This window comes from Anser cygnoides, chromosome 5 (genome assembly GCF_040182565.1).
Source record: "Anser cygnoides isolate HZ-2024a breed goose chromosome 5, Taihu_goose_T2T_genome, whole genome shotgun sequence".
Classification (NCBI taxonomy): Eukaryota; Metazoa; Chordata; class Aves; order Anseriformes; family Anatidae; genus Anser; species Anser cygnoides.
This window is the reverse complement of record NC_089877.1, coordinates 36914518-36935598: the sequence shown is the minus strand read 5'-3', so window position 1 is coordinate 36935598 and position 21081 is coordinate 36914518. Positions and strand designations below refer to the sequence as shown.

The following is a 21081-nucleotide window of genomic DNA, read 5'->3' as shown; positions in this document are numbered from 1 at the left end:
GCATTCTCCTCCAGGCCACATCTACCTGTTCCACCATGGGTCTTTCTGCAGGCTGCAGGGGAACTTCTGCTCCAGTGCCTGAAGCACTTTCCTGTCCTTCTTCACTGACCTTGGTGCCTGCAGGGCTGTTTCTATGTTTTCTCACGCATCTCTCCCATCTGCTGTTGTGCAGCAGTTTTGTTTCCACGCCCTTTCTTAAATGCTGTCTCAGAGGCCCAACCAGCGTCGCATACTGGCTCAGCTCTGGCCAGTGGCAGATCCCTTTTGGAGCTGACTAGAGCTGGCTCTGGTCTGACCTGGGGCAGCTGCAGGGCTCTGCTCACAGAGGCCACCCCCCAGCCCCCCTGCTACCAAATCCTTGCCACACAAGCCCAATACACTTGTGCACAGAACAGGACCCAATCTTGTGCTCCAAGGTAAATGCAGGTGATCAGGCAGCTTCCCCTCCAAGCTCTGTCCTGCACAAGTCCCAAAAAAAGCGTGACAGTTAAGTCAACCATAACACTTCAAACACACAGAACACTTCAGTCTTTGAGGCAGTTTCTCAATCTGCTTGGTGTGAGGAGCAAATAGTTCCATGGACAGCAAAGAAGCACCATATACTCTAAAAAGTTGTGTAACAGGGTCCATGAACTTTAGTCAGGACAAGGGCAGGCTTATTGAAATTCTGTGTTGAAACGAGTGGTGCTGGGGAATTCCCACCCCTGGGTATTCTGCCCAATTTCCTCTTTTGAGGGCCTGAACCGCTTATAAATACCCTCTCTGAGAGCACAGGAGACAAGCTTCATCTCCTGGCTTTGCCTTTCTGGAGTGGTGAGTGATACTCTGAATTTACAATATGCATGCAATGTGTTTTTTTTCTGGTATTTGGGAAAAGAACTAATGTCTTAATGTGTGGGACTTCTCTGTACTCATGAAAGGAGCTGCAGGAAATGCTGAAATGCTGAAATGCAAGTGTCTGCTGTCCATCTGTCTTTGTTGAAGCGTCCTGTGTTGAGCACAGAAGGCATCAGTCCTTGTGGGGCAAGAAGAGGGCTCGTGGGTTGGCTGCTAGCACTGGGGTGGCTGCATAACTGCTCCTGCAGCTGCCTGGGCACGGTTATGAGTGCGATGAATGCTGTGTCAGAAATCTCTGTAAAAGGTGCTTTAGAACTGCTAATCTCTAATTTTCTCACAGCTCCGTGTCACACTTGGACAGGGAACCATGAGGCTCTGTATCTGCTTCGTGTTGCTCTCCGTTATTGTGTGTGCAAGTGCTGACAACCCATTCACACGTGGCGGAAGATTTGTCTTGGATGCAGCTGGAGGTAAGCTGCTCTGCTGCCACAGGTCTTTCCCTCAGGACCCCTCCCCGAGCACGGGTTATGTGCAGTCAGCGGGTGCAGCCCTCCAAGCAGGGAGGTCTGCAGCTCAGATTAGGGACCCCTGCTGGTTGCTGCTGGGAAAGGGCCCTGGTCAGCCCCCGCAGGCACTTTCTGTTGGCAACTCCCGTGCAAAGGCCAATGTGCAGGAGCACCTCTGCATTTCTTTTCCTCGGGCCTTTCCAAGCACAGCACAAACGATGTGACAGGCCAGAGCTCAGGCTTGGGCGCACCCCTGCAACCAAACAAGGCACAGGGACTGCAGGAATAGTCACTTGCTCATGGAGAGCTTTTTGCAAACCCTCTGCTGGTAAAGCCCCAAAGCGCAGCCGGTGCTTTCTCTGGTGCACAGCGTGGAACTGAAGGACCACTGCCTGCTTGCTGTGAGACAGAGCTTCACCTGCCCCTGCAGTGTCCCAGCTGAGCCATGCAATACTTCCATGGCTCCATGAGGGTCTCCCCAAGGAGCCCCCTTTCTTCTGCTTTGCCAACCTCCCCTAGCTTAGCAAAAGAGTTTTCTCAAGGGAGCCTTGGGGACACATGGAGCTTTCTGGCCTAGCAGCAGCCTGTGAGCTTCTGGCTGAAGTGGTACTTGGCTGTTGCAGGGATGAGATTTTAAAGGTAACATCGCCTCTGTCTCTCTGCTTTCTTCAGGAGCATGGGATATGCTCAGAGCATACCGGGACATGCGCGAGGCAAACCATGTAGGTGCTGACAAATATTTCCATGCTCGTGGCAATTACGATGCTGCCCGAAGAGGACCTGGTGGTGCTTGGGCAGCCAGAGTGATCAGGTAAGGGAGCTTCTCTGGTTGTTAACAGCGAGTTCCTAGGGATCTGAGCATCCCAGTCAGAGTGAAGTCCTTCTTGACACACACAGCTTTTGGCCCAGAAGGACTGGGGAGGGGAAGCAGTTTGTGCCTGAGTGAGCTGTCTCCACATGGAAAGGTGCCTCCCTTTGCACATTGCAGGGAGCCTCTCTTCTCTTCCTGAGCAGGCAGATTTATTCTCTCTGCATTTTTGGTGGAAAAGCACTATTTTTCCTTGCTGGCTTACTTCCTGACATAAGTTACAGGTTCCATCGCGGTGCTCAGATAAGGACTTAGCATGTGTGTGCACCTGACACTCAGCAGTCCTGTGGAAAAGCTAGCGTTAGGCGAGTGAGGAAACGAAAGCGAAGCGATGCCTGTGCGGGGGGCTACGTGCTGGCTGGTTCACGGGGCTCCTTTTGTTCCCACTAGTGATGCCCGGGAAAACTGGCAAAGCGGCGTGAGCGGCAGAGGCGCAGAAGACACCCGTGCCGACCAAGAGGCGAACGCGTGGGGCCGAAACGGCGGGGACCCCAACCGCTACAGACCCCCGGGCCTTCCCAGCAAATACTAACGCGCAGTGTGCCCCTTCCCCCTCCCTCACGCACCCGCAATAAAGAAACCGCCTTATTTCCTCAGCCCTGCTTGGTTTATACTCAAGCGCCTTTTTATGAAGGGTGGGGGGCCGGGGGGGGGCCCTTGGGGGCCGGGGCGCGGGGAGCTCCGGGCCGCCGGGGGGCGCTGCGCGGCGGGGCCGGCCCGGGCGCCCTCTGGCCGCCGCCTCGCTGCTCCCGGGGAGGCCGCCATGGACCGCAACCCCTCGCCGCCCTCCAGCGAGGCGGAGGAGGAAGGCGACGCGGTGGGCAGCACGGTGTACAGCAAGCACTGGCTCTTCAGTATCCTCACCCGCCTCATCGAGGTGCGCCGCGGGGCGGGCGGGAGGCCGGGGCGCTGCTGGCGGTGGTGTTTCCGCGGCCGAAGCGACGGGGCGCTGGTAGGGGTGTGTGGTGGCCTTTCCTCACCTACCGCCCCCCTCCCCCGGTTTCTCTCAGGTCATTAGCCCCGAGAAGACCGAGCCCAGCGTGAACCCTGAGGAAATCCAGACGGAGCTGGACGAAGAGATGGAGAACGACATTTGTAAAGTGTGGGACATGTCGATGGACGAGGTAGGGGCACCGCGACGAGTGACTGCTGCCGTGTTTCTGATGCTGCGTGTCTTCAGTCTAAATCCTGTCCCCAAAAGGCTGGGGAAGGGCATATAATTAAATGTGCTGGACCAGCTTTTTGATGTAGGTGGTACTGCTGCTTCTCTGGTTTGGCTGACAGCGTTCTGTGAGTCCTTAAACAGGGCAGGTGTGGTGAACTGGTCTGAAGCAGGCTCATCGCACGTTTCGAGACCAAGCAAGTGCTCTGTGTGCACTCCTTAAGCCCGGTACTAGATGAAAAGCAGGCCTTCTCTTATGTCCCAGCTGCAGGGCCCTGTGCTGCTGTCTGAGGATACAGAGCAGGGCTATGTGGGAGTGTAAGGGAAACAATTTGGTCTGCCTGAGCCACCCTCTGGGTGTGCTATGGGTCGCACAGTCCTTAGGGTCAGCTGGCGGCAATGGGGCTATATTCACACCTGCTGGTTTTCTGTATTACCTGCAGGTGTCAAACTGAAGCCTGGAGTGAATAGACTCAGCAGCAACTCAGCTGCAACTGAAGTGAACTCAGCTTGTATTTAGCAATTTGATTACTGATGCTGTTTCTAAAATGGCATGTTTTTATCTAGCCATGTTAATGCTAGTAAACATTTGTTCTGATCAATAAACAATCTTTTAAAGTTTAGCTCACAATGGCAATTTAACATATCTTTTTGGTATTTTTCTTAACATTCCCAAATTCTGGAACAAATCCTCAAGTAAGACAAAGATTTATTTGTAGTTCTCTGTTTAAGTGTTTCAAGTAAACATGGAAGATGTGTACTTCATTCCCAAACAGAGAACTAATCCAGTGATTTAATGAGGTGAAATGAGGAGCAGATTTCCTCTTTTGTATGCTCTGATCAAGTGCTAATGGTAGTCCTTTCCCCCCCTTTTTTTTTTTAATATATGATATCACTGCTTGACAAAACAGTATTTACTGAATTCTGCATGGAATTAGCATGCCTGACCCTTTGTTGAGATAGAGGAAAGAAAAACTAAATATGACTGGCTTGTTATAAAGCCTATCACTGGCATCTTTAATCACTGTAGGGGCTTGCTGATCTTCTCTCAGTGAAAAGCAGGAATGGTGGTATAGCACATTATTAGTACTAATTGTTGGTAAATACTTGATCTCTTGTAGTGAGTTTGACATCTCTGATTCAGTCCTTGATCTATGTGAAAGGGTTTGATTTGTATTTGGAAATTGTAAAATTGGAAAGTCCGTTTACTTTTTCATTCACTTTCTCCACAGGATGTCGCTTTATTTCTTCAGGAGTTCAATGCCCCTGACATATTCATGGGAGTTTTTGCCAAATCCAAGTGTCCTCGCCTGACTGTAAGTATGGGCTGTCAAAAAGCTGTCCCATAATAATAGCAACAGTAAATAGCTCTGTACCTGCTTTCCTAAATATCTCCTTCCTCCAGTTGCATTTTTGAATAAGTTAGTGGAACAAAGAGAAAACATTAATTTAAAAAATGTTTTTTTGCTCAGCATTTTTAATATGGTCCAATCAGTAGGTATTTTAGTGATGCTGAAGGTGTTCTGTGTCATTATTGATGAAGGATTAAATGTATGAAACTTAGTTATAAGGCTAGTTATAAGAATAAGTAAGGACTGGCCTGTTTTTTTCCTAATAGCTTGTTCTGTAATTACTATACAGAAATGGTCACGAATTTGTTTTGTCAGACCTACAAAAGTAACCTTAGCTGTTAGGAATCATTGGAAACCAGTCCTTAATGAACTTTTTTTTCTTCCCCCTTTGTTTCAATGTCATTGCTTTGCGGCCTGAATTACGTAATGCACTTGCATTTAGAAATTAAACCAGGGTTTTCAGCCTTACTCAGTGTTCTTATAACATGTGAAGTTGCCAGAACCTTTATGTCAGGAGATGAGTAGAGGCACACAGGCCTTTGAAAGCTCAGTGTTTTGTACTTTGAAAGTGTGACCAAAATTGGGAAGTCAGTTCAAATGGGCTGTCACTAGATATTGTTTGAAATAGCAGCTGCTAGAGTGCCTGGTATAATTTGGCAGAGGTAAGAGAATGTTAATAAATATGATAACTTCAATTGGTTAGGGTTGATTTCCAAGTTGTTGAAACTGAGTGACTCCTAGAATATTCTGCATTAGCATCAGGCACCTGCAGGTGTTCTAGAGCTCCCTTTGTAGAAGTGTGCATCCTTCTAGTGACTGTCCGACTGTCTGGGCTTGAGTACTTTAATGGGATATGCACTGCTCTTTTTTTTTTTTTTTTTTTTTTTTAGGAAGCTCATATTAAGATGTGTTTTTTCTTTAGGAGTAAGCGAGTATCTGTAAAGAGGGTGATATCATAGGGTGATATATTTGTTTTTAGGTCCTTATTGCTTTTATAATAATGACGCCAGATTAAGTTCTAAACAGTATGTATAGACAATGCAAGCAGAGTTTCATTTTGAAATATACTTGCTTTTACAGAACATCTTAACTATGCTAAATATCAGAATAGTACTTCTCCTGAGTATCCTTTAGGCTACTCTAACAGCATACCTTAGAAATATTGCCTAGAAATTGGTAGGACATACGAACTTGGAAGTCAAACTGGAAAGCATCTTTGAACCTTTCTTATTTTTGTCTTATGGTTGTGGAAAGAAACTTGTGAACTGTGTTGCAGTTAGTTCGTTATACCTTGTTTGGACTTTTCAGGAAATCTGCGTGGGAATATTGGGAAATATGGCCTGTTTCCAAGACATATGCATGTCCATTAGTAAAGATGAGAATCTCGGGTAGGTGTATATATATGTTTTATATGTGCTTTTCTGGACTCCCACAGTTATGGAATATACATTGTGAAAGGAGCTAAGTTTGCTTGCAGTGCCTTTGTTCACATCTTTTTGTCAAATCCTTACTGGTTGAGAAGTATTCAATGAGGAGAAATAGGATACAGAATATCGGGGTTCTTTTGTAGTCCCTAGTCAAGCTTCCGAATCTTAAATTTCTACGTTTGGCAGTCTTGAAATGCTGGTAGTACATATACAGTCTGAAAAAAAATGGTTTTAATTTTAGGACATGACTGCAGCTATGAAATTAACCTTTTCCTATATTTTTGAAAAAGATACTTTTTACTAATTCTTACCTTAAATTTTCTATTTAAAGCCAAGTGTTATTGCAACGTTTGTGTGATTCAGACTCTCCAACTCTTCTGGAAACAAGCAGGTAGGACATCTCAGAAATTAATGAATCATTAATTTAGTTAAGCTATGTTCTGAGGCCATGGGGGAAAAATTGACGAGTGGTCTCATTATTTCGATGTTTTCCCATCCTATCCTTTTGTCATTTCCACTTTCGTTCTGCTGTGGGCTAGATTCCTGTTTTCTGTCACACCATTCTCATTATTTTGGTTTTACACTTGTAATGCTAAGATCAATGAATTGGTTTCTAATTTGTTAAATGGGCAATTCCTGCCTAGGTTGTTGTTAACTTGCCTCTCCCAGCCTGAGGTGGCCAACATTTGGGTTGAGAGAATCCGAGACAGCCCTTCAGTGTATGACTGTGTTTGCTTTATCATGTCAAGCTCTACAAACGGTGAGTTGCCAAAATGAGCTGAGAATAAGTGGTTTGCAGAAAAAATAAGAAGTGAATTATGCCATTTTAAAGACAAATATTTTCAGTTGGGAGTAAAGAATTTCTTTAAAATAAAGTTAAACTCATTATTACTCAATAAGGACACCGAAATAAACTTGTCCAGCCTTTGCAGGGTTTGTAAATATATCTAAACCCAACATGCGAAGTGCACGTAGAGGAATAAGAAAGCTTTGTGGGGGAATTAAAACCAAGTCAAATAGAAGAAATTATTTGCACAGTAAAGGAAAGGACATGATCCTCATTAAAGAATATGGATATGTCATTTTTGATCTTTGAAACAAGACCTAATTTAGATCATTATTATTATTTTAATCAGATATGTATTTTCCATTTTTAAAATTGCCATACTTGCGGAATGTGAATTGGAGGAATGATTCAGTTTCTCTGAGTGGCAGCAGAATACTGCACAGGCTTTGGGTATGCAGTCAATGGTAAAAAAAAAAAAAAGTCTCTCCTTTTTTGTCATAGCACTAATTTTGGAAAAAAAAAATCAAGCACCCAATCATGGAAACATTTTGAGTAGCATTTATTTCTGATGTCTACTCAATTGTAATAGTAGTTGTCATTTGTCTACAAATCATAATACTTTAGCTTTTAGAACATGAAAAATACCAGCTTATTTTTTTTAACTGATGTAATGCTCGTTCCAACTGAAATCACAGATCTACTTAAGTAAAATGCAGGTTAGCAGAAAGCTGCATTAGGGACAAATCTTGGCATGTTTTATTTTGGAAGCAGAAGTTATGACTTTTCAGGAACTTGAAGTCTCTTTGAAGAAAAAAGTTCCTTTTTTATAATTAATTAGGTAGAATGTGTCGGTGGACTTGTCAGCAGTCCCTGTTCATCAAGCTCTCCACCACATTTGTGCCCCAAAAAAGTAATAGGCACAGGAACCCTTAGTAGATCATGAATGAAACTAGTATATGTCAACACTGAATTTACTCTGATACTTGTATATGTTAGCATTTTGTGAACTAATTTTTGCTCTTTTCTTGAATTTGGTACATTCTTTTGTGTGCAGTTGAATTGCTGGTAAAAGTGGGTGAAGTGGTGGACAAACTATTTGATCTAGATGAAGAGCTAATGTTAAACTGGATTAAAAGTGGCACGTGTCAGTCTGTGGGACCGTCTGTAGATGATTCCCCTGAAGAACTTCCAGATTTTAAGATTGTGCCTTGTATACTTGAAGCAGCCAAACAAGTCCGGTAAGTGAGATTTCTTTATGGTGTCGTGGCTGGGGAGACTTCTTGTAACCTTGTTAAGGCCTGTCTCAGAAACTCTTGATTTTTAGCAGGAGCTACATGGTTTGCCAGATCACTACAACACGTGCTTGCACCTACCATTTGAAAGGAGCTAACTAGCTTGTCAGCAAAGAGCATGGCAGACTGCTGATGGTCTGTTGTGCATCTAAAACGTGTAGAGAATGATGAGAGAATTCAGTAATTTTATCTTTAACTTGGCTTTGTTTCTTGTTTTGTTCCGTGTAGCTCAGATAATCCGGAAGGACTTGATGTTTATATGCATATCTTGCAGCTCCTAACCACAGTGGATGAGGGCATTCAGGCTATTGGTAAGACACTTGCATTGCTACATGTGATGGGAGTAAGAATGGCAGTAACTTCTAGATGATCAGGTATTTTTAATGGGGAGAAAAACAGTTCATGTACCCAGATTAAATTTGGTGGGTTTTCTTTTTTTTTCTTTCTCAAGTGCAGGCTCCTGATGGAGGAAAAGAAACTTGGAGTTTGCTTTATGACCTAGTTTGCCATGAACTCTGTCAGCCAGATGATCCACCGATCATTGTGCAGGAGCAAAAGACTGTATTGGCCTCTATTTTGTCAGTGCTATCTGCTATGTTTGCTTCACAGACAGAACAAGAATACATCAAGATGAGAAAAAGTAAGCCATACTTTTTTCCGTTCTCCTTTTTTTAAAAATATATTTTTATAATTGATATGGGGTGAAAGATGGTTAGTTTATTAGTATTTAGTATTAGTATTTTCAAATAGAGGTTAATTCAGAACACAGAATTCAGATATATGTTTCAATACAGTATAAGGCACCTTACTGGTGACTCAAAAAATCATAGCTAGCTCAAAGTTCTGGTAGTGGATACTTCTGAAGAGTTATGGTAATGGAATCTGCAGATTCTGTTCAGTCTTGTCCACTGGCTAAATGCATGAAAACTGCAAAATCTGTCTTTGCTAAAATATGAGGTCTTGCTAGTCTTTTTTTTTTTCTAGAGGGGAAGATTCTTTTCTTAAATCCATCTTTATCACTTTTACTTTTCAATCCATTTAGAAGTCTTTAGAATTACAAGTTTACCTTGGGAATGTGAGTCACCTGCGGCAGGAGCTTTTTTTTTGTTTGTTTATCAAATAGGATTATCTGCATGCACCTTTAACATGCTAGCTTCTCTTTTCCTTTTTAAAGGTGCTAAGTCTGACTGCCAGCAAGGTCTGGCTGCCTTTAGATTAGGTTCTAGCTTAGTATAGCAGAGAGATAGAAGTGGTGAGGGAATGCTGCAGAGAGCCCTGATCCTTACTTTCCCTGCCATTTCTGTAGCTGGGCCTGCACAAAGAATCTGCCCTCCCAGAAGGTAAGAAGTGGGTTTGTTTCCTTTTTGCTCGCAGGACTCTAGAAAGAATTGTGCTTGCTCTAGGTTATCACTAGAAATGCTTTCCTTCTATTCCTTACCAGCAGCGTATAATTTTAATAGGTACAGGTTAGATTGCAGTAAAGCAGTACTTGGTTTTTATGTTGTTCCACGTTTTTTTAAGTCTTTGATTAAAAACAAAAACACTGTCAGAATATGCATTCTTGTAGCTTTTCTATAAAATCTTCCCATCTGTTCCAAAATTCTAGTTCCTTGGTAGGATTGGGGGAAAAAAAATCAGTGTTAAACATTCACTTTCTTGTTACTGTATATCAGATATGCCTCTGATTGGGAGCTTGATTCGTATCTTACAATACATGGAGGGCTGTGGGAAGAGATCTGTTGATAACTCAAAGGAATCTGAACAAGAAGAGACTGGAAAAGGTGACCTAAACGAGGAAGATTTCCACTTGAAAATTTTGAAGGATATTTGTTGTGAATTGCTTTCCAATATGTTTCAAGAACTGACCAAGGTAAGAATAAACAAAGTTCTAAGAGGGATTTCAGCAGGATGGGTAAGAAAAAAAAAAGTTATTAATTGGACGTTTTTCTGAGCAACTGAAATTGCATGCCGGAAATTCATTAAGGAATTGATCAGAAGGTCAGTAGCAATGTGTGTCAGATGTCAGGGACACAGGTTTTCAAAGGTATGTACCGTCAGGGCCAAGATTCTGTATATTAAATTCTCCAGGTGTATGTTGTCAATTCCTTTTGAATAGAAGTTAATTTAGGAAAGACCATCAACCCCTATATAAATTGATCTTCTCAGCTGGACTTTTTTTTTTATGGGAGAATTCAGCAGAAGAGACTTCTGAGGTGTCAGTTTTCACACCTTTTTTTATTAATGTCTGGCATTGTCTTAGAACTGTACGTTCTACTTGCTTGTGGTTTCACCTGTTATGAGAACGAAGTGCTATAGCCACTGTGTGCGCAACTGTGAGTTTTTCTTTGACAACTGCTCGTGACATGCTAGTTGTATTTCTCTCTTTATTTTCCAGGAAAATACATTAGAAGGACTAAACCAGGGACATTTAAATGAACAGACGTGTTCGTGTGCATTCCAGAACCTCTTGCCACTCTATTTTGCATCAGTGAGTATATGACAAAGTATATAACATGGCTAAAAAATACTACTCTTGCAAGGCCTTTTGTAGCCAGGTGTAAAACAGCATTAGGACAGAATTGCTCGGGCACCTGTAATGTACCACTTTAGACAGTCTTGCCCCCCCGCCCCCCCCCCCCCCCCCCCTTCTGGCTTGCTTCAGCCAGAGCTTTGCCTCCATCATCAACTGATAAAAGGTCTAACTGTGCTGAAATGAATGAATGAGTATCTCCAGTTTTATGTCAGCTGAGAAGTTGTCCTGTATGTTTTTATAGAATAATTATAATATTTTGCATAGGAAGCTTTTCTTTATGTACTTTTACATGATAAAATAAGAGCTTGGGGAAGGCAATGTTTCAAATCTTAGACGAGCTGAAACTGTGGAGTTGAGGAGGAAGCTATCTACCATGGAGCATTTTTCATTATTCTTTACGATGGCTACTGCTGGCTGCTGTGGCTGGGAAGATGGATTAGAGAGACCCTTAAACTGACTATAAGAATTCTGTGTTCCATGCAAGTTAGTGTTTTTTTATTAGTTTTTTTGTTTTTATTCTGTGTGTGTGTGTGTTTGTTTGCGATTTTAATTCCAGGTGGAGAGTTTCCTTGAAGTTCTGCGTGAGGCTGATCAGACACTTGCTGAAAATCTAGAAAAACGTTTCCCAAGCCTGAAGGTCCACACCTAAGAGTGTACATGAAATACTTTCCATTTTTGGAATGAAGATTTTTGACTGTTCATTACAGTGTTTCAGAAATCAGTTTTTCAGTAAATGTGAAAGAATGAGTTAGCCTCCGAACCAACAGGTGGCTTTTAAGAAATGTTCCAGTTAGCCCTGATTAAACTAGGGATAATCTGGTCTGCATGGGGAAGGAAACTGTTGTAAATTCAGTTCTGCACCTTCCATCCTGTTTGCTCTGGTGAGGAGACTGTTGATTTCTAGTTGCTCTTCTGCAGAGTAGTGTTGTTTGAATAACTCCTGATCCTGTGCTTTTCAACTTATGTTGAAACAGCAGAATGAATGAAATGCACAGAGTTGTTCTTAATGTGATGATGGCATTTTCCAACTTGCTGCTGGCAGGAGGAAAATTGATCATGAAAATCTTAGATATCCTTTGGCTAAGCACCTTCATGCACCTGATGAAAACAGAGTTAAATTACACAGAGGAGAGGGGTTTTCTTTTTTTTTTTTTTTTTCTTTTGGATCACATCAGTACCTTGAGCAGGTATTTTAACAGATGTTTCATCCTGCTGTACCTCTAAAATCTTTACCTGTCTTTGATTGAAGCCTTTTTTGCCCTGCAGCTCTGAGTTATGACATTTAGTCCCAGCGCATTTCAAAGGATCTGAGAATGTGGTTACCAAAGGTCTGTGCTGCAGCTTCCAGCCCTGGCAGCCAGCTACCCAAAGTTAAGAGTTATAGGATGGGCTTGGATTTAATCCTTGGCATACTTGCAAACTTTTTGCTTTTTTAAAGCAGTCGGTACTTCAGTTTAGGAAGACAACATGTATCAGACAGTTCTTTCCTCATTCACATGTTTTGTGAGTCATCTGTGAATGGCATTAGGAATGCCATGCGAGCCTTACTCTTCAGGGGAGTTAAGATGTTAGGTCACTTGCAGTCAGTGAATTCAGTGTACGGAGTCTTCTAAAATGCCACTTCTAATCACCTTACATTTTAACTACACTACATTGTTATAGCCCTGCATGCAGTGCAGCTAATGTTCTTTCCTGTGTGTGTGAGCAGCACATCAGCTCCAGCTGTTGCTATAAATCGGAGTGCAAAACAATTGGTCTTCATCAGCTTTGGGATTTAAAGGAAGAGTGGAAAACAGAGCATAGGGAATAACTTAATACCATTATGCACACGTTCCCTTGTTCCCCATGTTTTTTTATAGGCTTAAATATTGTGCTGGGCCCTGTTTTGTTTGCCCTGAGTTACCTGTACATGTGGTAAAGTACAGTGTCTGTATGTGTATATAGCCTTTTCATCCAAACTTCTAGTTTTCAAAAAAGTACAATTTAATCTTTTCCTTGTGCTGCCAGAAACTTCTTAGCTGTTGGCAGGGGACTTAGAATTTAAAAAGTCTGATGTGTGTCACCAAAAAGAATTGCAGTGGTTTCTATCAATTTTTGTATGCTGTGTTTACTGGAGAAAACTGGTAACTGTGAATAGGATGACAGCATTTTTCCTACTACTTTGACATTTTTGGATATTTTCTTACACCTACAGATTTGTAATAAAGTTTCTTTAAAAAAAAAAACCAACAACACTGTATGCTTTTATTCATTCCAAGTGTCAATTAAATTTGTTTTCTGAGCTACTGGAAATGTCTGTTGCTCTCTTGAACATGTCATTTTTAAAAGGAAAATTGAGCCTCTTCATACTGTCCTTGTGCTGTAAAATATATTGTCCTTTATTCGATACTCATTTTAACTATTTCTTGTTTCCTGTGCTTGGCCACTGTTGTGGTCTGGAAGTAAAAGTCTCTCTCATCCAGTTGCTAGCTTTTCTGGACTCCGTTTGTCCCCAGATGTGTTGTACGTGTCTTTACAGTAGCCCACTACAGCTGAGAATTCGTTCTGGTTTGCATTTCTTGAGGTTTGGTGGTTTCCAATAGTGATTTAATGTTCCAAGAAGGTGAGACATCATCTGTGTTGTTTATCTGTATTTGGTTCCTTCTGACTTACCATACACAAGTGCCAAGTGTTGGCTGACTGTTAAATGTGGTCTTGCTAATTACAATGAGTGGGTGAGACGTGCCATTTCCCCGATATTACTGCTTGAGTTGGATGCTACCTAATGCCTGTCACATAGTAGTCGAACAAGTGGATGATTTCAATGCATGGCAAACCAACTGGGTCCCATCCTCCACTCTTCTGCAGTAGAAGCAGCTGTAGAAACTTTCATCGGCCTTGCTTCGGCAGAATGATAACTCAAGTATGCTGGGAATGTTTGTCCTCGATAAGCATAGTGGAATGGAGACAGAATTCCCCACTTGCCCCACCAAACATCTGCAACCTGTGCTGCACGGGTGAGGCAGAGCAAGAGGTTGGTGCCAAATCATATATATGCAAGGGAACTGTGCAATGTTTTTGGCATTCAGATGCAGAAGAAACCACTCATGGGTGTCTGATGTGTCTGGCAATGGTGCCCATGTATTACATCAGCCTGCCAGCAGAGATCTCCCTGAGCTTGTGCTTCATGAACATAATATGCCTGTTTAAACTATAAAGGTGTTTTTTTTTTTTTTCTTTCTCCTCTGTTCCATCTCCTAGCCATGCTTTGACGCTGGCTGGCAATCCAGATCTCTCTGGGTTAGTTGGTTCAGAATGGATCTATCTGTAAAATCAGGCAAGCAGTTTTCCTGCAGACCAAAGACCTGATTTACTTCCATAGCATCCCTCCGTAGTGGAAAGCACTTTTCTCTGCCTCGTGCAGAGCTCCAAATGAGAAGTGGGTATGCAAAGTGCTGGACTAAAGTAACATGAGCCTGGTCCTGCTTAGACTGAGGCAAATATGAATGGTGGTACGAGAACACCTAGAAAGGAGAGGTAGAAATCAGGCTGCAAGGGCTTATTTTAAATTAGGCTTGCTAGGTCTGCATAATAATTTCATTCAAAGACAGGATTATAATGTTATTTTGACTCCTGTTTTGTGTGCATCTTGCATCTTCATAATACATAATAACTGTTTTCTGATGGGATAAAGCAACATAAAACCAAAGCAATTTGGTATGTGTGTTAAAAACCAGTACTAGAATGTTTCATCTGCTCCCTTGATGGTGTAAGGAGCTTGTTGCTGCTGTTCATGTCCTTGTGCTTTGCCCAATATATATTTTTTTAATTTTAGTTTTATATTTTTAAGACCTGCCGCTTCTGGTAGACTAAACCATGAACTTCTTTTTATATTATTCTGTATTCGGTCACTCTGTTTTCTTCTTTTTCTGTCATTACATGTTTAGTTCAAGTATTCTTATAACTGCTATGGTGATTCCCTTTTCTATAAGATTGTGCGTTGCTGATACTGATTTATTATAACTACCTTGGTTGTAACTAAGCCAAACACACACACGTGCACACAAAATTTAAAATCTGTTTCTAAAAGTCAACCATCTTCATAGTTTATGATAGTGACATGAAAAGGTATGGTACCTTACAGTGTTCTTGTTTTTTGTTTGATTGTATTGAAAATCTGGGCTCTTGGATTATTTTGGATTACTAACCACAGATTATTTTGGCTGTTTACTGAGTTAGAGTTGTGAAGGCGGCAGCACCTCCGTGATATTTTCATTCAAAAATTTATTTCTGTTTCTAGCGCAGAATCACTTGGTCACAGCAGTTCCACAGCAAATCCTTTACTTTCAAAAAAAATAAAAATCAATTTTTCCTTTTTAATGCTTGCTGTTTACTTATTTTCTGTTCTAGATGATGGTGAAATTCACATGCTCTGCTGAATTCAATGATAAAGGAAGAATCTATTACACCTGAGGCAAGGACTAGTCTGCTGCAATACACAATTTCTCAAAAATCCTTAATGTGAAGGTAAAAAAAAGCAGTGAGCAGCTGTGTGTTCGCTCCTCAGTCATGGCCGTGTGCATCAGTCATGCTGTTAGTGTGCCCATCAGTTGTAGCTGACAAGCCGTGTGCTAAGCAAACCTGACATGATAAGGTTGGTAAAATAAATCAGGTTATTTCTGATGGCTATGAACAGAGGTTTTGCAGTGGGAAATACGGTTCCTGTTCCTCCTTGCTTCCCTGATTCAGTGACTCACCTCTATATTCTGTTCCAAACAAAATTGCTTTATAAGGCAGAGAGCTAACATCTGATTGGCATGAGGAAAGTTTGCTTCCGAATTGTTGTTGTGAAGAAAATGAACAAACCTATGGAAAACCCTCTGGGGTTCTTTGTGCTTGCTTGCTTTCCAGATCTTTGGGAGTTAGCTGTCTGGCCTCATGATGAGCAGCAGCAAAGTCTCAGAGCTGAATTTTATACAAAGATTAATGCAGACAAGTTTGCTTGAAAAGGTAACAGTGGTGGGATGTGAGGAGGAGTAAAGCAGTAATACTAGAGAAAGGAAAAAAAGAGATGAAGGGATACTGGAGAAGGAAATAAAACAGAAAAATTATGACAGAGGGGGGAAAATACTGACTAATTGTGATGTTGAAGGAGAAAAGTATTAAATATCAGTAATAATGATAGGATTCTAGATTTGTCCAGGTGGAATATCTAATGTGTGGTCACCTATCAAAAAGGTGTCATGTTGATTATATTTTCTGTTTTCAAAGCTGAATCTTCTTTGTAGTTTTCCCTGCTTGCACGGCAACGAGACAAGTTTAAGGTGAAGTCCCCACAGCAGGTGGGCAGGCTGATGTTGCTTCATTTCATCTGGTTTTGCTGGCTGGCTGAGGCACCAAGGTGCAGAGCTGCTCACAGTGGAAGGGAGGTGGTTTCAGGTGTTGTGTGCCCTTGCATCGCACACACCTTGTACCTGCCAGAGGTGAGCTCCAAAAGTAGAGCTGTGCAGGAGTGATGCTTGTGTTGCACTTGGCTCTGAGCAGAGCACAGCAGACTGCAGCAAACTCCTGGTTTTGATAATTTGTTGGGTATCAGGGGGCAGGTACCTATTTTTACTTGAGGAGATCAAAACCCTGCTCAGTCTTCAACGCCAGGCGCTATGAGTACAAATCTTCAATTTTGTATTTGAATTCAGCAATTTTATAGGAAAATGTGTTTACCCCAAATTAAAAACTCTGTATGACCAATATATTCTACAGGAATTAAAATCCAAGCCTGAATGTCCATGGTACTTTGTTCATGCACGTGGCGTAGACGTGGTGACAGTCTGTAGGTTTGTGCCTGTAATTACCATCGTCCTGTGTTGTTGGCACACCCACATTTTTTTGTCCCTTTATCCACTTTCTAAGGAAATCTTAGAAAAGCAAATGCACCTTGATATCATTCTGTGTTGCAATGGTGGCTGTTATTTATCCTGTGCTTTAGGTTACGCAAACTTCATTTTAATTTTGCAGTGAGCTTGTATCAATATTATTTCTGTTGTCGCGCACATCGTTTTGGGTGACAACCCTGTTTAAAGAAGTTGTAACTTTAACAAGCCATCTGTTAACCTTTCAGAGAAAGGAAGTGCTTTTGTCAGTTACTCTAATGAAATCACAAAAATCATTTCCTGGTCTCCAGTTGTAGCTCAGTCATCCTATCTTCTGTCAATAGGAGGATATTGAAACATACAGGAGAATACATGCACACTTTAATCCCACCTTGTGATATAGCCACAGTGCTGTATTTTAGTGCGGCAAATTGTAATTAGCTAGTGATGTCAATGGCTTTTATTTTCCATTACACATTCTCCGTATTGCACAAACTCTCTTATTCAACAGGAAAGAGTTTCCTCATCCATCGGGTAGGAAGGCTGGGCACAAGAACCGTGGGAAGATCTCTTGAGTTCCTGCCAGCCTTATTAGTAAAGATTTTGATTTCATGAGTTAAGAGGGTAGAAAGGAAGGAAACTCATGTCAGCTTAGGTGGGAATAAATAAAACTGCAAAATAACTCCGTTTCCTCCTTTGGGATGAGGCCACTAGAATGGCTGGATGGAAGGAGGAGAAACAGTGGACAGAAACATTTGGAGTAATGGGAAAGGGAAAAATGAATGATGAATACATGGGAAATTGCCTATTGAGCTATGAAGTCGTGTTAAGTCTGAGGAAAGTCTTTGAAGCACCAAAATGTGTTGGCACTGAGCAATGAGAGCTGTTTGTGTGGAGAAAATCCCAAGCCCAAATGAAGGGAAAACATGTCTGGAGCCAACCCTTGTGATGGGGGTGCAGGAGTGAAAAGAGGCTTTCCCGTGTGTTTTACTGGGAGGGATGATGGAGTCAGGCTGCTTCCAGATACATCCCTCTGAGCTTTGCTGGGCTTTAGCTAGACCTAAGCATGTGCCAGTTGCTCTCTTGTAGTTACGACCACCCCTCTGGTCCAGGTGTGGGTTTTCTGTAAAATAAAATGGTCATGGTTAATGAAACTCAGGTAAGAGTGAAAATGTTGATGTTCTCACCCAAAGCAAGAGACTGAACAATTGTGTTGGAAAATAACTGCAAGGCTACACCACAGTTGTCAGTTTATGCATTGGGAAAGCACTTAATACTGCACACGCTGCCTGTGGCAGACTTCTTTTTTTTCCTTCTGGTCCATGGTGTAATGTTTGAGAGCGCTTTTTGGAAGGAGCTGCTGAATGCAACATGGCGTGATGTGGGTGCCCTTGCAGGGAAGGGAACTGCTTTCATGATCTAACTAACCAGTTGTTCTGCTGATTCCTGAGTTGACTCAGACTTAAAAGAAGTAAATGTAATTACATTAAACAAAGCTTTTTCCTTCCCACACGTGCTCTGGTCCGTTTACCGCTTCTGAGAGACAACAACAAGCTTATGAATAACAAGTGAAATCTATTTTTATTTATTTTTTTGACCTGTGGCAAGAGACTGACAGGAGAAACATTATGCACAGGTGCAGCATGTTTATGGGATCAGAGGAAGAGGTTACAAGAGTGTTTGAAATGTGTTTTTTGAATGTGTTCTTTGAATGTAAATCTCTATGTTAAGTTGTCAAAAGGATAAAACTGTCAAGATTTTAGTGTTGCCAGTTGCAGCTCAAGATCATTTTGACAAAATGTGGCATTGTTTGATCTGAAGCCTTGACAAAACAGAGGAAAAAGATAAAAGGGTTTGAATTCAGTTCTTGGCTACTCCAAAGGCTTCTTCTGTTTAACTGCCATAAGGTGGGTAACCTCTGTGTCTTGTGACATGGGTTCAGCAGCCCATTGGGATTCAGTGTTTTCCTGCCAGCCCGGAATGACAGCCTGTTCAGTTGTACTGCTCAGCTATCTGCCTGTCTGTTTTTGAGAGCATAATCACACATTTAAAGTCATTTCTGTGTCTGGCCGCAAATGGAGAGTGCCATGTAAAAACACAGCCTTGCCCAAATGTGGGCCTTCTAGAAATTCATTCTAGACTGTGCCTTCTTTTTTGTCTGTATTAATGGGGTAAGAGAAAATAGGTGGGGTGAAAAAGCTCAATTAAGTCAAATACCAAAGCTATCTAATGCCTTTTGTCCTCTGGAGCAACTCTCCCATCAAGTTGAAAGTAAAGATGGTTACACACAATTTGTTCTTGACTAAAAAGTAGATTTAAGAAAAAGCAAATTCTTTCCCAGGGAACTTGCCAGATATTAAAAACTAGTTTGAGTCATCTAAAACAAACTTTTTTCTCCCATCTTTCCACTCTGAAAATTAGTACTCTTTTTGCCCATCCCTAGCTCTCTTCTATTTAATTCCTAAAGATAATGTGAATAGGAGAGAGATTTAGTGTTTGTCAGTTCACTAAATATACTACTTGAATTTCACCAAGCTCTGCTTGCACAAACACATCTTTGTTAAACTTTCTTTAGCCTGTTCTGGTCTACACTGGCATCCTCTTGTCAATGCTCACAGTTACGTGCCTGCTCACAGTTTACCACCCTAATCTTTTTTCCATTATTCTGGTTGCTATTTAGCTAATGCTTTTATCCTTGAATATTCTTATCATGTTGTATTTCTCTGAAGCAAAATTTTGCGCCAAGTGTTACCAAAAGCAAGACTCTCTAATCAGACAGATGAAGCTCATTAGTGGTATATTTTCAAAGAGCCTTTTTTTGATGCAAACTAATTAATTTTGACCCATTGCAAAATTGTCCTAACTGTAATGGGAGCTAAAATCTAATAAGATAAAAGAAACTGAGATGGAAAAAGCAGCCGTCACGAGAACACAGCACGATGAACAGCTTCTGCTAAATCTTGGAAATGATGATCTGTTTTACAGCTCTGAGGCTGAATGTTTTACAATTGCCAGTGTGTTTGAAGTCCCTACGGTGAATTGATGGTTTTACGTTGCTGGTTTTCATCCTTAATGCAGAACGTAACTGTGATTTAATTTACTTTGTTCATGCTGACCAGTGGTCAGTGTTAGTGTTACGACAGAAGCTGCCCTCCATGGTTTGTTCTGCTGTGTGAACAGGAGCATTGCAGAGGATGGGGAGGGGGTCTGAAGTGCCTAGGCTGAGGACAATCCTTCAAGTTCATTTTGCTTTGAAACATGAATGGACCATTAAAAACAACAAATTGCAAGGAAAGAAAAATCTGGCCACATTCTCAGTTTCAGAAAGGCTGGTTGTTGTTTTCAGCAAGGAGGTGAAGAGAATACAAAAACCTGGTTTAACAATGTCTTCTGATTGGTTGGACCTTGGAGTCAGTTCTTGACTTTCCTTGGCTTTCCTGTGTTTAAGATGTGTGAAAAATATTGATTACAGTCTTCCTGCTTCTTATTTTCAACAAATTTAATGTCAGGTAAACATCCTAGATGAATTTGAACACGGTAGATGATACTGGAGCACGCTCATGGTAAGGCTGTGCTGTTAGAAGTGCCTGAAGAGCTCTCTTTCTATTTTCTGAGTGGATCAAAGCCGCCTGAATCGCTTTCTGAGCTGTGCTTACTCATATCATTAGCAAGTACAAAGCTTTCTCCTTTGTTAGCTTTTTCCACCTCACTTTGAATGCAAAATATGTCGCTGTTATACTAATTGGGCCAACAGGCTGAGGTTAATAAACACTCAGGTGCTTCTCTTATCGGCAGCCTTATTTATGCATTTGACTATTTTGCTTTGTGTTTGCCTGTGATGTGAAAGAATTGGATAACTCTGGAGGCTTTTAAGTAGAAATGATAAGGTAGTAGAAATAGTGCTAATGGGGTGGTTCTTCAGTGACCAGAGTGCCTTTTGACTACACTTGTTAAGAGATGGAGAAGTATCAGGACATGGTCAGAAGTAATCCCTGGCTTTGGTTCCCACCTCACTCTGCAAGCTGCTAGTAGCTCTTGTCAGTGCTGGTGAAGTTTCCTATGGCTCGGAGATGCTTTGTTCTCCCCTTTTTAGGTGCTTTGTCCTTCGTATCCAGGCAAAGTGTTTTCAGCCCTGTACTCTGAGCTCTCTGCAGAGCCCTCAGCATCAAGAGGCTGTACAGCCTCCCCTTCCCTGCTAGGGGTTCGTCTGCTGGGGCTCATGGGCAGCCTTGGTGCAGTTCGGCCGTGTAACCTCAGCTCAGACAGCTATGAAAACTGCCGTGAACCTCCCCTTCTCCCTTGCCTGAGCTACGTGGCAGGTTGTAGATCTGCAGATCAGTTTGTCAGGTTTTCCACTTGGCTTTCCCCAGCCCCGGAGGATGGCTGTGGCTGGACTGAGGAGTAAATACTGGTTGCCCCAGTTACAAGGGGATTTTTTGCTGACCTCTACAGGACCAGAGCTCTCTTG

General features: G+C 42.0%; 2 protein-coding genes across 4 annotated transcripts; both read left to right on the top strand.

Annotated features, from left to right (window-relative positions):
- The first annotated feature begins 663 nt into the window (after positions 1 to 663).
- LOC106042630 (serum amyloid A protein) lies at positions 664 to 2807 on the top strand. The gene is made up of 4 exons (XM_013191668.3): positions 664 to 813; positions 1178 to 1307; positions 2016 to 2154; positions 2602 to 2807. The coding sequence occupies exons 2-4, from the start codon at positions 1205 to 1207 to the stop codon at positions 2741 to 2743; spliced, it is 384 nt and encodes a 127-aa protein (XP_013047122.1). The 5' UTR covers positions 664 to 813; positions 1178 to 1204; the 3' UTR covers positions 2744 to 2807.
- A 121-nt stretch (positions 2808 to 2928) lies between these two features.
- SAAL1 (serum amyloid A like 1) lies at positions 2929 to 20401 on the top strand. 3 transcript variants are annotated; one of them, XM_048053503.2, is made up of 12 exons: positions 2929 to 3088; positions 3222 to 3335; positions 4606 to 4689; positions 6034 to 6113; positions 6484 to 6543; positions 6797 to 6912; positions 7994 to 8177; positions 8460 to 8542; positions 8683 to 8871; positions 9905 to 10101; positions 10627 to 10719; positions 15154 to 20401. In XM_048053503.2, exons 1-12 carry the CDS (start codon positions 2975 to 2977, stop codon positions 15214 to 15216), a joined length of 1377 nt encoding a protein of 458 aa, XP_047909460.1. In that variant the 5' UTR covers positions 2929 to 2974; the 3' UTR covers positions 15217 to 20401. The 3 variants fall into 3 exon arrangements, with proteins under 3 accessions (XP_047909460.1, XP_047909461.1, XP_066855040.1); XM_048053504.2 differs by lacking the exon at positions 15154 to 20401 and adding an exon at positions 11321 to 13225 and having other exon boundaries at positions 2930 to 3088; XM_066998939.1 differs by lacking the exons at positions 2929 to 3088; positions 3222 to 3335; positions 15154 to 20401 and adding exons at positions 3994 to 4069; positions 11321 to 13225.
- The last annotated feature ends 680 nt before the right edge of the window (positions 20402 to 21081 follow it).

Bases quoted from the DNA above. Each gene is read 5' to 3' on its own strand.
- LOC106042630 (XM_013191668.3), top strand. From the start codon at position 1,205: ATGAGGCTCTGTATCTGCTTCGTGTTGCTCTCCGTTATTGTGTGTGCA. The intron at 1,308-2,015 runs GTAAGCTGCTCT...TGCTTTCTTCAG, and splicing joins TGTCTTGGATGCAGCTGGAG to GAGCATGGGATATGCTCAGA. The intron at 2,155-2,601 runs GTAAGGGAGCTT...TGTTCCCACTAG, and splicing joins TGGGCAGCCAGAGTGATCAG to TGATGCCCGGGAAAACTGGC.
- SAAL1 (XM_048053504.2), top strand. From the start codon at position 2,975: ATGGACCGCAACCCCTCGCCGCCCTCCAGCGAGGCGGAGGAGGAAGGC. The intron at 8,872-9,904 runs GTAAGCCATACT...ACTGTATATCAG, and splicing joins ATACATCAAGATGAGAAAAA to ATATGCCTCTGATTGGGAGC. The intron at 10,720-11,320 runs GTGAGTATATGA...TTTTAATTCCAG, and splicing joins TGCCACTCTATTTTGCATCA to GTGGAGAGTTTCCTTGAAGT.